Genomic DNA, 15086 nt, shown 5'->3' on the forward strand with positions numbered 1-15086 from the left:
TCCGAAACCTCCTCGAGTCTGTGTAGTAGATTCTAAAATTTTAGAACTGCTCGGAAATTTAACACAGATTTGACTGTGACGCCAACCCATTAAAATAAACTTATTCAACAATACATCGTTGGAAGAAACCAATCATCAACACAAGTACTTCGGAAAGCATCTGGCAAGCTTCTGCCCTTCCTTCACCTGCGGTGCTGTCAGCGTTGGAGTGCAAACCATGCACCGGTCCACGAGCAAGGCATCGAAGCAGAGACGGGAGCTGATCAAGACGGAGATTGACCGGCTGAGGGAACTACTTCCCTTACCCAACGCCGTGAAAGCTCGCCTGTCCTTCCTGCACGTCATGTCCCTGGGCTGCGTCTATGTCCGTAAGGGCCATTACTTCAATCAAGGCAAGTTTTGTGTAGTTTTCAAGCCCGTAACGCAGACTATAGGGCACATCCAGGTTTGTGGTGGGGGGGGGGGGGGGGGGGGGGTGACCTGATACTTGTCAGGGAAAAAAAAGACACTTCTCTTGATCATTTATCGGTTATTTAAGACCGGTAACATTTTTAAAGTATCTTGAAAAGTATCGGGACTTTTTAGAGGGTTAAATCGGCATTTTTATCTGAAAAAGTGGCCTCATTTGTTTCGTTTTAGAAAACGGTTACAATCGGGCCGAGTTTATCACTAGTATTGGTAATGAGGTGCCCACGCGTTTATTTTCTCTAGAGGCCCTGTATTTTCTAAAAAGAGGCAAAAACATCCCCATTTGCAGTGGCGGCTCTGCGGGGGGGGGGGCTTGGCTTTAGCCGACGTACATGCAACCGGTCTCCCCTAGATAAATAGTCGTGAGAAGGGTGCATTTGTACACTTTTAGTTGATATAGTGTGCCTGATTGTAGGATTTTATCAGCGATTTTATCAATCTATTGATTTTCGGAGGCCTAAGTGTCCGGAGAAAATAACCGGTCTACATTTCAGCACTCCTACCTGAAAAAAATTCTGGATCCACCCTGCTAGCCCCCCAAAAATATTGGCTTTAAAACTGCGCCTGCCCATTAGTTGTCCACTGTCCAGTTATATTTTCATCTTTGTCAAAATAAAATTGTGGAGTCTGTATGCGCATGAGGTAAATCAATGCCCAAGATGTCTTACAGTTGTGAAATTGACCGAACGCGTTTTAGTTAATATTAGGTCAATTTGTACTCAGAAAGATCCAGTTTTCGTGAGTTGCCGTGCAACTACGAGAAAAGACGTCAATCCAAAACGGCTTTATAGTTTCTTTTAAATCTTCCCAGTGAGTGCGCGTAATTATGAGATGCGAATGCATAAAACATTTTCCGACCCATACTATTTTTTTTTTTTATCCCATATTCCCATAACATTTTGTGAAAGCATAGCTGAAATGCACTGTTGACAATTAAAGTATATTTTCCCTTATAACTTGGCACAGAAAGGGGCGGATCCTGAACCAAATTTTCGGGGGGGGGGCAGAGGTTCGAGTATTTTTTTCTTCAAAAACGGGAAGAGAATTAATTATATAGTATCGTGCACTATTTCCAAATTGTAATATTAAAACTAAAAGGCACGTGTAGCTGATGGCTTACGATGGAAATACTCAACGTTTAAATTTAAAAATATGTATTTCCTGAATATTAGAAGAAAATCACAATGAATTTTTTTTTTAACGAATGAATGTATTGCTTGGTACGCTAGTGCGAGGCGATCTTATTGAAAGCCACTAATGGCTTATATAAAACGTACTGCCCGTGTTCCTTAACTTATTCATTGTTTCTTCAAGATGAATTGTCAGCATGTATGTTTTATTTTTTGTTCCCAAGTTAGGCATCTGAACCCCCCCCCCCCCGACAAAAAAAAGTGTTTTTATTTCAGTTGCTTTTGCATATAAACACATCCTTTCTGAACGGTTCCCGGTCCATACATGGATCGGTACGGATAAGAGGCGGGAACAAGTCTACCCTGCGGGACCAACTTTAACTGTCGACCGCAAATTATTCGACATTAATTTATCTAAGTGAATATTTCAAAACTAAAAAAAAAGTTCTATGGCACGCTAGCACGGTAGCACCCCCAAAAAACTCAGTCGGGTTAATATGAGAAAATCTTCAATGTGTTAGTTTGCAATACATATAATTTTGGAGGTGAAACCCCCCCCCTTTTTTGTTCTACAAGATCCTGGGCCACCTTCAAATAACACACCTCGTTTTCTACTGCGCGTCTTTTTTATTTAACGCCTCATCTTATGAGGCTAATAAACTTAAAGTCTTGAAAAGTGTTCATTTGTCCATTCCGAGGTAAATGCATAAGATGAAGCAACACAAAAGTGGTGGCAGTTAGTTTAAACCCGAATTGATCGAATGTAAATAAAATCGAAATATCGAGAATAGCTGGGCAGGACAGGTTAACGTACTTTATAAGAATGACCAATCAGCGTGAAGGATTCTGCAACTGTCAATACTGAAATATGACTGGTTTAGAAACGTCACGTGTCAGGTTCCTTAAACCAATAATGACTCGTATTTGCGCAACAGAGTATACCATACCATTTGACGTTGTATCTTTGGGTGAATATAAAGCATGAGATAAGGTGGGCAGATAGTTCTGTATATCGTAGAAAATGTCTACAGAGGCCCCTGGAAATCATATAAAAATAGCAAAAGCAACCTTAGGCAGGAATGTCAAGACCTTTATAAAACCTCCACTTTATAAATTATTACAAATACCATTATTTACTGAGGAATCGTTAACTGTATATTAAAAAAACATCTCAGAATAAACACAAATTCTACATAGAACAAGGACAAAACACAAACAAAACAAAGGAAAATTTAATTGAATAAACAATGTATGTAAATGCGAAAGGGGAATATTACCAGAGTCAATGGGAGATTTATAAACAAAGTAAATGAAATACTGAACTGAAATTAACTAAAGCCAAATGAATATCAGTAAGCATGAATGACTAATGGCTTAGGACAAAACATGTAAGTGGAGTTGGTCAACAGAAGGATCCCATGAACAAACACACGACATAAGGAGTAAGGAGGGAAACCGTCTTTCATGTATTTTGCTTGGAATTTTTGCCAACTCCACGAAAGTGGCTTCTCTTCGATTCAATCAGAAAAAAAATCTCGTGTTATCTCGTGTGACATGAGGTGCATCAATGATGCCACTTTGTGAATGTTGCAGTATCATTCGGGAGGACGGAAGCCCGGACGGGACACCACTTCCGAAAGTAAAATAGGGGATCAACTGCATGACTGAATCACTCAAAGTAAATACAAGGAAACAGCCTCTCTATATATATTTTAATTGAATGTTCTTCTTGTTCTCAAATATAGATCAAGATGTGGTGCCACCTGTGCCCATCTGGGATGACACCTCACCGTTCGATTTCACACAGGTAAGCTAATGAATATTGAACCAAATTCATAAATTTGACCCAATTGACGCGTTTTAATCCCAAAATACACAGCTCACTATTGAAGGCAAATTTAGGCCAGAGACAATGACAAAGCGAAAGTAAACCAACTTCATCAAACTAAAGCATTTTGAAAAAAAACCTTTACCAATCAGATTCGGCCAAACATTTAAAACGACTTACCAATTTCCCAATCGAAAAGTGTGTAGACTCAGAAAAAGCTGTAAAGTAAGTCAGTAAATTGAAGTAACCATACTTTTTTTCAAATTAAATAAAAACCTCTTACTTTTGTGTTTGAATGAAATTCAGAATTTTCGAAATACAAAATCATAAACTACACTATAAAAGGACCAATCGGCCCCTTGTCTCTCTGATCCTCCGAAATTCAGTCTTTTGATTTATTTTTAAAAGTAAAAAAAAATTTAAAGAGCCAAACGTTTTGATCTTAGCAAGATATTTTTCGAAGGCAAAGATCGTAGCAGGATTGTATACCTTTGACAAAGTATTTTGTAAACGTAATAGTATGAAGGTCGACACAACATCCTCAGCCTGAAAAGCTCCTTTAAAAGTTTACGTGCCCCCAGACCACCTCGTCGACAAACCTGCGTATCCGCCTGTGAGACACGTAATATAATTGATTGTATCATTAATGAAACCGAACAGACTTAAGGCCCCAGCTCATCTCGCTACGTTCGTCACGCACTGCTTCCGCCATCATGTTTCCACAAGCTCCGTGCAGCCTCAGGCTGTAAGAAGAGAGAGAGAAAAAAAATCGGTAAAAAATCCTTTTCATTATCGTCGTCATCTACGGGATGGGTACGTCGGAGTTTTGATGCCAGCGGTGGTGAATCGGCCGTCACGGGCCAGTGCTCGTTCCGTTCCGTCCCCCCTCCTCCCCCCGTTTCACTAGTTTTGCCGCTGCCTGCTTGTACGTCTGGGGAAAGAAACAGATTGTTGCGGTTTAGGGATGTTATAGTCTCACCGCCCGGACGACGCAAATTCCCGTCTAGCTTGTTAGGATGAGTTAAGAGGCATTCGGGATATTATCATTTCGATGAATTCATTTCCCTAATGAAATTGAACACTGGAGACATGTGGATGATGGAAAGCGCGCTATTGTGCCAGGACATCCTGCTGTGGATTTTTTTTATGCATTTATGAGAGTCGGGTATTTTGGGTAACTCGAGCTTTTTGGATCAGCGTTGGCCATAAAAGGAAAACCAGTCATGAAAAAAAACCCTCACTTTTTACCGTACGTTGGACACCATCTGCGTCACCCGTTGTCGTTTTTACACTAATTCAGTGTGGCACCAAATGCATATTACCGTCTCCTATAACGTCTGTCCAGACTGCTCATTTTCAGAATACCATGAATAAAACATCAATGGTATTTATTTTGTGTAGTTTTATACTTATTTTTGCGAACAGAACGTAAATGGGAGGACACGTGGGCATGACTTAGAAACCCCGACGGATGTTCCTGTATCCACCGTGGCGCGTCCCTGAACTTGGCGCTCTTTGATTGTTCTCTATGTCTGGGCAAGAGGAATTATAACACGCCCGAATATATACAGGGTGGCTTAAAAAGATGGAAACCCACTTTTGACAACAATTTTCACCTACTATTTGAACATACTTCAAAAATTCAATTTAAGGGTATTATAGATATTAAAAACAAAGATCTTTAAAGGGAAGATACAACATTTGCAAACATCAAAAAACCGAAATGATCACATTATCACAAAATACCTTACTGGATTGTTAGGGAATGAAAGTCTTAAGCATCCTGTAAAATCGTAGCTCCTAGTGTGCAGACATTTTCAAGAAAAATTGTTTTTTTCCAACGCTGATCGGCCGATCAGCGTTGGAGAAAACTGGCTATTTTAAAAAAAGTGCTCCTAATTTTTCAACTTAGTCAGTCCGCATTTTCTTTACAATTGATTACACACCTGTGAAGGAGTAAAAGCCTACTATACTGATTCTCTGACCTTACACGTCCACAAAGTCTATAAAATGCTCCGTTTCATCTTACATGTAAGTGGGGTCAGGGAACCAGACTATACAAGAATACGATCGGTTTTCTTGGTTTTTCCAGCATCTACAAGCCCAAAAAGTGAAACTATTCCGTTTAACAATATTTCATATAACATACTAATCATCCAAATCCATTTATTTCTGAAAATTGCATGAAAAGCAAATGTTGTACACTCCCTTTAAACATAAGTGACGAAAAACTGATTGCAAAGGCGTATTTTGTCTCTGAGATAAAAATTTAAAAATGTCACGTGCCAATCCTGTTTGTCCACGGACGGCTTTATTCTATCCACGTGACTGAGCTCCGGAGCTTGATTTGAAGACAAAAAACATAGACTTACACATGGACAACAGTGATTTTGGTGACTTGTAGTCAAATTAGAATAATGACACTATTCTTGCGAGTTTTTTCACCACAAAAAAAAACAGTTCAAATATAGGTTTTCCCGGCCAATTTCCTGAAACGTTCATTCACTTCTGCAAATCGGTCATTCGTTTTCGTCTGAATTTGAATGCACGTCTTTGATCCCATTTCAATTCAACGAAAGTTTTATGTTTTCATTGTCCGTGCATTCGGTTTTGAGAAACAGACGGCCAATTACGTTACTGTGCATTTATTTTCGCAAACATACCTCTTCTAAATTGATTTTAGGTACAGCTAATTTGATTGACGGTTAATAAAGAAGAAACCCCTAATTGTATCTGGTGCCGATGGCATTAAACTAAAAGTGAAATAAAATTGTGAATGTTTGAAATCGCCCTCTAAAAGCGAAAAAGAAGTCTTGTAAACGAATCTGAATGGATATAAATGAAAGGTGCTGCTCAATCACTTGATTGATTGAACTGAAATGGAATCGAATGCTCTGGTAGCAAAAATGAAACGCGTGTTCAGAGCGATTCTCAAATTCGGACGAAAATGAATGACCGGTTTTCAGAAGCGAATGAACATTTTAGGAAATTGGCCGGAAAAACCTATATATTAAGTAAGTTGGTTAAAATGTCCAAAGTGGGTTTCCTTCTTTTTGCACCATCCTGTAAAAAAAAAGTACTTTTTTAAAAATAAAACATACAGTTTATCTTTTAAAGTAAACAAAAATGTCTTTTGAGAAATATTCTGCTAGCATGTAAACGTCACGCCCTCTGGGATCTCTTTAAAAAAAGAAAGCCATTCGAATGACAGTGCTGGCCCAGAAGAGCCAGCTTAGTCTGAATGTCACCATCCTGGTTTCAAGCCGGTGAAGTAAGTCGAGCGGTGCTGTTGTCTAGGATTACCCCGTAACACCAATGAATGGGCCAAAGCCGGTGTCATATGAAAATCGGACTCGTATGAAAATCGGACTCTTTTTCCCTTTTATTGGTTAAACCCTCTCACGTGACCGGTCCCTCTCCTAATTATCTATGCATGAGCATGCGTAAAACCACCAAGGAGTCCGTATTTCATAAAACCTAAATTCATGCTACACCGGCTCCTTGTGTAGACACGATGCATGAAACTTCTTCCAGTGAGCCATCGGAATCAAAGATTAAAATATTGTGAGCTCTGGGAACAGCTTTACTAGTCTTGTCTAGTCTTTTTTCCAGCTGTCATTTTGTTAACCTAATCTGTGATACAAGCTTCGTTACGTAAATATTGTTTAAAGAACGCCCCCACTTGAAAGTTACACTACAAGTGCTTTTCTATGCTTCAATAACGAAGTTTTGATCAGGTCCCACAACAATAAAAACACGTGTTTTTGAAGAAGCGTTTCGAAAAGAAACATTTGAGACTTGACTAAAGACTAGCACTTTAGGCCCGATTTTGGTGAATAAAAATGTTGTACCCCAAAATTCCTTTGCATGAAAATATTGCACACAAAAACACATTTTAAGGTATATGATGTGTGCAAGTTTATTGTCTACTTCAATTATCTTTCCAACTGTTATTTCGTAGGAAACGCGTTTTAGAGCCCCCAAAAGGCGCATACCGGTCGGAAGTGCCCCTTCAAGTAGTAAAGAAATCAAAAAGGGATATCTCGACATCAATTCCCAGATATCTTCAAATTAAGTTCAAGGTTATTTTATATCAAATTCAAGATATCTTGAAATCAACTTCAAGATTATGATTCCAAGGTATCTCTTAATAATTTTGAGATATCACTAAATGTAATTCAAGATAGCTCTTAATGCATTTAACGACATCGTTGATATGAAAAGACGTCACTTATACGCGCCATGCAATAACAGAAAAAAAAGTCTAAATGCATTATTGTGTGAGGAAAGCGGGAAAAACACTGGATGGATTTCATAAGCGTCTTCACAATATGGTTCTAGTTTTGACAGCATACGGTAACGTTATAGCGAGAGGTAGTACGCGCGCAGAGACGGTCAACCGTACGGTATTAACTCGATCCACGGAGTAAAGTATCAGTCTATGACCGCACCGCCCTAGCTTTGAAGAAATCAAAAACTCCTTAGTCTTTCCCCTGCCTCCTTCAGGAAGTTTCAAATGACGCTAAATCTCCTAATAATCTGATCTCCCGATGCAACTTTGATGTCTATAATTACCCTAGCGGCCCTATTATTTTCCACCCACCCGACACGGCCCGGCTATATACCGCATTATACCCCATGGGCATCCGAGAGCTGCACATGATCATGCCATCCAGGAAGATCTTCGTCAAAATAGATAAGAAGAAAAAAAATAAAGGACAGTCACAGAGAAAAGGAAACCTGGATAGGTTACTATCTACGGATCTGAAAGGGAATCATAAATGCTACGCATGAACGAGATTTCCCCTGAGGTATTACACTCGATTAATTCGATTTAATTTGTGGGAGTAGAGTAGTGTTCCCGTCCTCCTGTACTGTAGGGATTGCGGGCTCAAGGCATAGAGAGTGCGTATGGCAGACACGGATACAAGGCCCGAACCAGACCGGTCTTGATGATTATTGGCAAACTGATCATACATAGAGGCAGAGAGGGTCCGGCCCAGGGAGAAACGAGGGGAGGGAGAAACCAATTTTACGTGCGGAACAAAGTACGGGAGGGTATTAGCGTGAGACGCGGTCATCAATCATGCCCGCAATCCCGCGCCGATCCTCGGCCGCTGCCGACCGGCAGGCCTCGCTGGGGCCCCGCGACCGACGCGGCGCATAGATGCGGAGTTATTGCCATGAGTGAAATGAGTGATCTCTCAAAGTTTGCGGAATTAAAACCTCAGTGCTCAGCGGAGCAGTGATTTCATTTAAAGCTGGCCTCATATTCCGCTGATGGATCCTTACGCTTTTTACCAGCAGATGATTTTTGAGAAACAATAATTGTTTTATTATTTGAAAACAACTGACTTATCACAGCTTGGTTAACTAAAACAAAAAGCACCACGTTTACTATTAAAAGCATATGGGATCATTGCTTTCCATGTATTTAGTTTGTTTCCAATAATAACACCACTCAAAATCCCAAGACTGTAAAAAAAAACTTACCTGTTGAAGTTTCAGCTCAGTGAATGGTGCGCTTTTCGCGAAAACAGTAAAAAGAAACCTTTTGATCACGAAACCCGATTTTGTCAATAGTACCCTTTGTTCCAAAAATCAGTCAATTAATCATTGACAATTATCAACATTTCGTGATTTCGCTGGACGGAATAATTTCACTATAGGTTTTTACAGTTCAGTATCAGTACGATCTTTAATCTAACATAGCTTTTTGATAATTGTTCAATAGGGACATGCATTTGTCGACAATTGTAATAATTTGCAGTTACGTGAATGCATGGACGGTCATTCTCATATTCAATTACTTGTATAATTTATTCTTTGAAGGGTTGATTTCAATTTTTAGCAGTGGGCGCGATTTCTGTGAATAGTTGGCACTCATGTTAAATTCCATTGTACCAGAAGTAACATTATTAGAACATTATTAGAACTGCACTTCAAAATTACATCTTTTGCTAGCGCCAGTTCTCTTGCAAAAGTCTAATTTTAAGGGCAAATCCACAACCAAATATTGGGGGGAGGGGCAAGGGACTCAGCCGCTGAAAATTGGAAAAGCGGGGGGGGGGGGGGGGTTGACCTCATTTGACGCTACGAGCGCTGTTCCCCCTTTTAATCTATCTTTTTATTCATATTTCATTAATCAGTAGCGCGAGGGGGGATGAGTACATTTTTTTAACCTGTCGTCTTCAGTCGTCTCTTGTTTCATTACTTTGAAAAATTGGTCCTTCTTTTTTTTTGGGTAGGGGGGGGGGGTTGTTGGGATGGGGGTTGCCCCCGTTGCGTCTCCCTCTCCCCAGATCTGGCTTTACTCATTTCCAACCGAATGTAGTTCCAGAAAAGGATTCAGGACGAGGTGTGTACAGGCAGCGAATCCGGGCACCGACAGTAAGAAACAACGCATAGTTTTCATGGACAAAATCTGGGAGCTTCCACGCGTAGATTTCATTTTGTTTCTGAGATGACCTCCCCGAATTGACAAGCATAATTAACTACAATTCATTCCTTTATTTGATCAAACTGGTTTTAGGTAAGAAAGTCAACTCACCTGAATTATCAGAGAGATAGGTACAGGGGACACGAGGCTGCCCCTCTGCAGGACCAACAAACAAATAAAAGACATTGAGACAAAGGGGAGGGGTGGTGGTGATAATTGAGGGGGGGGGGGGTGGTAGAGCACTGCTGAGCTGAATCTGTTTTCGGGAGTTGTTATATTTTGACTGATAATAATAACATGGTGTATTTTTTTGTCCGTGTTTTTAGGCATTACACGGGTTTCTCTTGGTCATGACAAGGGAGGGAAAACTCCTCTACATATCGGAAAACGTCACTGATTATCTCGGTCACTCCATGGTAAGACAAATGTTTTTAGTTGCTTTCATATTTGTATTGTTATCCACATAAACATTTCTCAAACCTATAGTATACACAACAATGTTCACATTTTAAACTTGTCTGCCTGTCATTACAATTGGCCAAAAATGTTATGACGTCGTGCGTGTGCTTTTAGTTTCCTATGGGAGCCAGGTGGTGACGAGACCCACCTATAAGAAAGCGTACATGTAAATAAAGCGGACGTCATTATGTGTCAGGTCCGATTTTGGCTAATTGTTGCTCATACTAGGTCAAAATATCAAACACCTATTATAGGGCAAATTCTCCTCAAAAATGTTGATACATTAGACCTACTCGCATCAACCAAAAACCTAGGTGATATACTTTACTCAATTAATGTCGGGTAGATTATCAATGCCCGCTTTTTTAAACAGTGTGATCCCTGATCAGAAGCAAAATCGGATATAGAAATTCTTGTTAACGATGGCAAAATCACCTTCACGTTTTTAATTGATGCATACAAAAACCTGCAGCATGTTGAACATTCGTCTTGAATGTTTTTTTGTTGTTTTTTTGCTTCGGGCACAGGTGGAGCTTCTGTCAACAGGTGGCGATTTGTACGAAGTAATCGATCCCAGAGATCACGCTGTCGTCCGGGGACAAATGGCCGTCGGTTCCAGCTGTGGCGGTGCCGAAGCCGAATATCAGCCGGGTGAGCGATCATTTCGTTCGGTATCGAAAACAGCGTGTCGATTCTCAAAAATTGTGTGTTTTGTCACCGTTTAAATTTGGTATTCTATGGAATAGGCTGGTGCCAGATGGCCTGTCTAGTGTCTTCTTTGTGACTTTGTATATAGTACTGACTGACTCTCACTGACTGACTGACTGACTTCCGCTTCAGAGCCGGGCAGAGCTATCGTATAGGAGTACCTTGTCATGCCAACGAATGGGCTAGATGCGGCCCATTGTGTAGACCATAGTTAAGAGACTTCCAGTGAAAAGCCATTCTAAATCAATTTAGTCAGGGTTTGACCTTTACTTTTTTTCACTAGCCAGCCGGGATACTGAAACAGACTCTTAACTAGCCCGCGGGCATTTTCACTAGTCCGCATGTTTTTTTTCTTTTATCATAGTGTCCCATAAACAACAATAATGTGCAATCATGTAAAACGTGTATCCTGAAGCAATCTTGTCAGTGTTTCTAATAAACAGATCAAATAATTTAACCCTAAACAGTTAGTAAAATTAGACACAAATAATTGATACAGGTTCGCTTTCTGAATTTAATGATTTATTTCTTCCTGTTCTTTCATCTTTGCTGTGTAGTCCAATATTGTTGGACTCGCACACCAGCCGGGCTACTTATAATAAGGAATAGTTTGACTAGCCCGCCGCTGTTTTGGCTGGGGTCCGCTCATAAGTCCCACGCCTCATAGGTCCGAGGTCCGACGCCTCGCACGCTTCTTTTTTCCGACGTCGGACTTAAAGCTATAGTCCATCATTTGTAATTAGTGCATTTTGTTCGTTTGAAGCAACAAAAGTGTTCAAAATCTAATGAAGGGTGCTGAACAACTTACTTGATGAAGTTTCAGCTCAGCTTCAGCTTCATATTCCGAGAAAAACAGCATTCTAGGATCTCAATTTTAAATCAAAAGTTGCTAAATCATGTTTCGAATTGTTTTGAATTGCAGCTTTACGCGATGTTGCGCACTGATCCAACGAATTATAACAACCTCGCGCGCCTGTGCGTCGTTCCAATGCTTGTGCGCGCTGCGCCGAATAACAAAACGAACAACTAATTTAAATTTTCCTACGGTGCCTCTTAAGAAGCACTGTTGGAAATGCCTTCTTTAGTTGATTTCTTCAAAATGAGAGCTTGCCAGAAAGGATATAATTTCACAGGGAGTTTAGTCCCCTTACTATCTTTCAACCAGTATGTTTTTCAACAATAATTACGCCGGTTACTTTTTTGGATAGCTGCTAATGATGGACTCGGGCTTTAAGAGTTTTTTCCGACGTTGACTTATGAGGCGTCGGACCTATGAGGCAGAATAAATACATTTTATGCAGCATAAGTCCGACGCTTCATATGAGGCATCGGACCTATGACCCGGCCCCATTTGGCTAGCGGGCTACCGCTAAAGTCGAACCATGTTAGTAGTATTCTGTCCGCTCTCGGACCCCTTTTACAGTCGGCTTGCCTAGAACATGTAGTATAACAGGTTGGCCAGCAAAATGTCTTTTTAACTGTTGGCATTTTGTTTTCTCACCAGAAGTCTTTTGCAAAAGTTATAAAAAAAGAAAGAACACTAAAAAAAACTTACAAGCAAGGCCTGAATTTATGTGCGTCATATTTCAGCAGTGTCACTTTTCCCGGTTCAAAGATAAAAAGAGGTACACCCAAATCGTTTCTATACTTCAAGTCATTCTGATGTGATGCAACAAGTATCGGCCTAAGGTTTGAATTTGCCCTGCAAATCTTTCGGTCGGTATTCCATAAAGCGAAGGCCCTAAGTCGGCTACAATGCTTTCGCGTCATTTTGGTTGATAGATAATGGAATTGTACTTTCATTAACTGCGGAAGACCAGAAAAGATGATTCCGCTTCAAGCGCCCACGGGCAATTTCGTGGTTGACTCCCGACCTTTAACGTCCCTTTCTTTTATCCGTTATACCCCAAACCGCTTGCCAAATACATCCATGATTAAACACAAAAAGACTGCGGCTAATTAATAGCTATATTGCCCGCAATTCTTCATTCAATCTGCGTTCTTTTCCTTCTTTTTCTTTTTTTAATTATTGGGGGAAGCCAATTCGCTGTGATTAGTGGTTTTTATCACCGGGCTTAGAGAAAAGATGATGGTTTGGACCCAGGACTATATCCACAATAAGCGATGCTGTCACGACATCTAAGGCCCCGCTTCACGAAGGGACTTTCCCTTTTTCTGCCCTCTCCTGATCCAAATATTTGCACGTCGACTGATCGCGCGCGAATTCATTCTTTGTGGCCCACAAGAGCCACACGGGTTTGTGGGCGCGTTTTCTTATCCGTAATCCCTTGCGTCCTAAGGGAGAATGAACGTGTGGAATTTCGGGTTTTTCAGACCATCGGTGGCATCGAGTCGGAGATAGTGTTTGCGGATCTTCCGTCTCCTTACTCTGGCCGTGTAGCCGTTTATGGGTTTGCCAACAAACGGGTGGCGAGACTGCTTTTTAGTCCACCAGATGGCCGCAGTACACGGCGAAGGGATGCGACAAATTTACGCCACTTGCCGGCGATGGTCGGGCTTAGACCGTCTAATCGCTAGTGCCCGGGCCAATTAAGTGCCGATTTAGTTGTGAAGAATGGAAAACAAATAGCGGCGCTATGTCACAAAGACAGACCCGGATACAGCCATTACCAGGAAATGTTACAGGGGAGTCTTCATTATGTCAGGCAGATACAAGATACAATAGACTGGGTTCTTCTGAAGTGTGGGCTTCAGTTAAAATATCACAGCCACACTCATTCTTCAGAAACGAAACAGCCGTTGGCTAACCAAATGCGTCCTATAATACAGTGAACTTACGATTATCAGAAAATAGATTCAACTGCTATTTGCAATCTGCGCAAATAATAGTATCATGTTCGGAGACATGAAGTTTGTCCTGTAGGTGTTTTGGCAATTGATAGGTTGGAAAAACGGTCATCTCGTAATTACAAATATTATCTTGGATATTGATACAGTTAAGAGGATTGAGCAGGATTATAGGCGGATCGGTTGCCTTTCAATCCCTGCCTTGAAGCGATTTAGGGCAAATCAAAAAAGGAGAGCGATTTTTTTTTAATCACACCGTGGACAGATTTGGGACGCAGTTCATTCCGGGTTCCTTTGGCGTCTGATGGGTGATTTATCATGTTAGGACAATTTAATTATGGATAATTGGGTTGGGGACACATGCAACAACACGCACCAACACCCCCAATGCGCAAAGCCTGTCCGAGTGCATTATGTTTTTGGTTTCAGAGAATTGTGTTCTTTTGTCGATGTTGTCTGACTTCGACAAAATATTTCTGATTTTTCGAATGACATTCTGGCCACAGAGAGAGTTTTTCATGTTTTTATGTTGTTTTCTGTGGTTAAAGAGACGAAATATACACAATCGCATGCAGTCCTTACCTGCAGCTGTGAAGCAGGAGTCATTATTTCAAAATTATAGCACTTCCGAAATGCAGGCAAGAACAGTCTTTGTCATAGGACCGATAGTTACATTTTTTTCGACGGGACATTTTTATATAATTATTGGCATGGCACTAGTTACACGTCAGTGCATGTCAGACGTGTGAATTGTCTTCCTCTTGCAACATGACACCTAACGGCTACTAGAGTTTCCAAAAATGGAAGAATTTTTCTCAAAGATACAGTTCAAATATGAAACACTTTTTCGGTATCACAAGCTCCATACTCACAGTGAGTTAGGCCTACTGACTGTAAAAGGAGGGGGTTTAGCCAAGTCAGTCATGTTAATTACGAATCATCAAGTCCAAAGTCATAAGTTATGAATTGTTGGAAAGGCATTCCTTTGTCTATGCTCATCCACTGTTAATTTTTGCCCGACTTATGATGTGACTTCACTGACTTGCGATTTGACTTGTCATTTGACTTGTCATTTGGCTTGTCTTTTGACCTGTCATTAATTTGTGATTTGACTTGTGAGTTGACTTGTGATTTGGCTTGTCGTTTGACTTGTCATTTGACCTGTCATTATTTTGTGATTTGACTTGTCATTTGGCTTGTCGTTTGACTTGTCATTTGACCTGTCACTATGTTATGATTTGAATTG

At 40.6% G+C, this 15086-nt stretch overlaps 1 protein-coding gene across 1 annotated transcript; it reads left to right on the forward strand.

Moving 5' to 3' along the window:
- Nucleotides 1-217: 217 nt before the first annotated feature.
- LOC119742764 (neuronal PAS domain-containing protein 4-like) lies at nucleotides 218-11416 on the forward strand. Its single transcript, XM_038218935.1, has 5 exons — nucleotides 218-392; nucleotides 3344-3405; nucleotides 10192-10281; nucleotides 10852-10975; nucleotides 11397-11416. Exons 1-5 carry the CDS (start codon nucleotides 218-220, stop codon nucleotides 11414-11416), a joined length of 471 nt encoding a protein of 156 aa, XP_038074863.1.
- The last annotated feature ends 3670 nt before the right edge of the window (nucleotides 11417-15086 follow it).

The sequence above is a fragment of the Patiria miniata genome, unplaced genomic scaffold (assembly GCF_015706575.1).
Source record: "Patiria miniata isolate m_02_andy unplaced genomic scaffold, ASM1570657v1 HiC_scaffold_6, whole genome shotgun sequence".
NCBI classification, from domain to species: Eukaryota; Metazoa; Echinodermata; class Asteroidea; order Valvatida; family Asterinidae; genus Patiria; species Patiria miniata.

What these genes read in the sequence shown, in the direction of transcription:
- LOC119742764 (XM_038218935.1), top strand. Translation starts at nt 218, where the DNA reads ATGCACCGGTCCACGAGCAAGGCATCGAAGCAGAGACGGGAGCTGATC. An exon ending in GGGCCATTACTTCAATCAAG is followed by an intron (nt 393 to 3,343) that starts GCAAGTTTTGTG and finishes TCTCAAATATAG; the next exon opens with ATCAAGATGTGGTGCCACCT. An exon ending in ATTATCTCGGTCACTCCATG is followed by an intron (nt 10,282 to 10,851) that starts GTAAGACAAATG and finishes CTTCGGGCACAG; the next exon opens with GTGGAGCTTCTGTCAACAGG.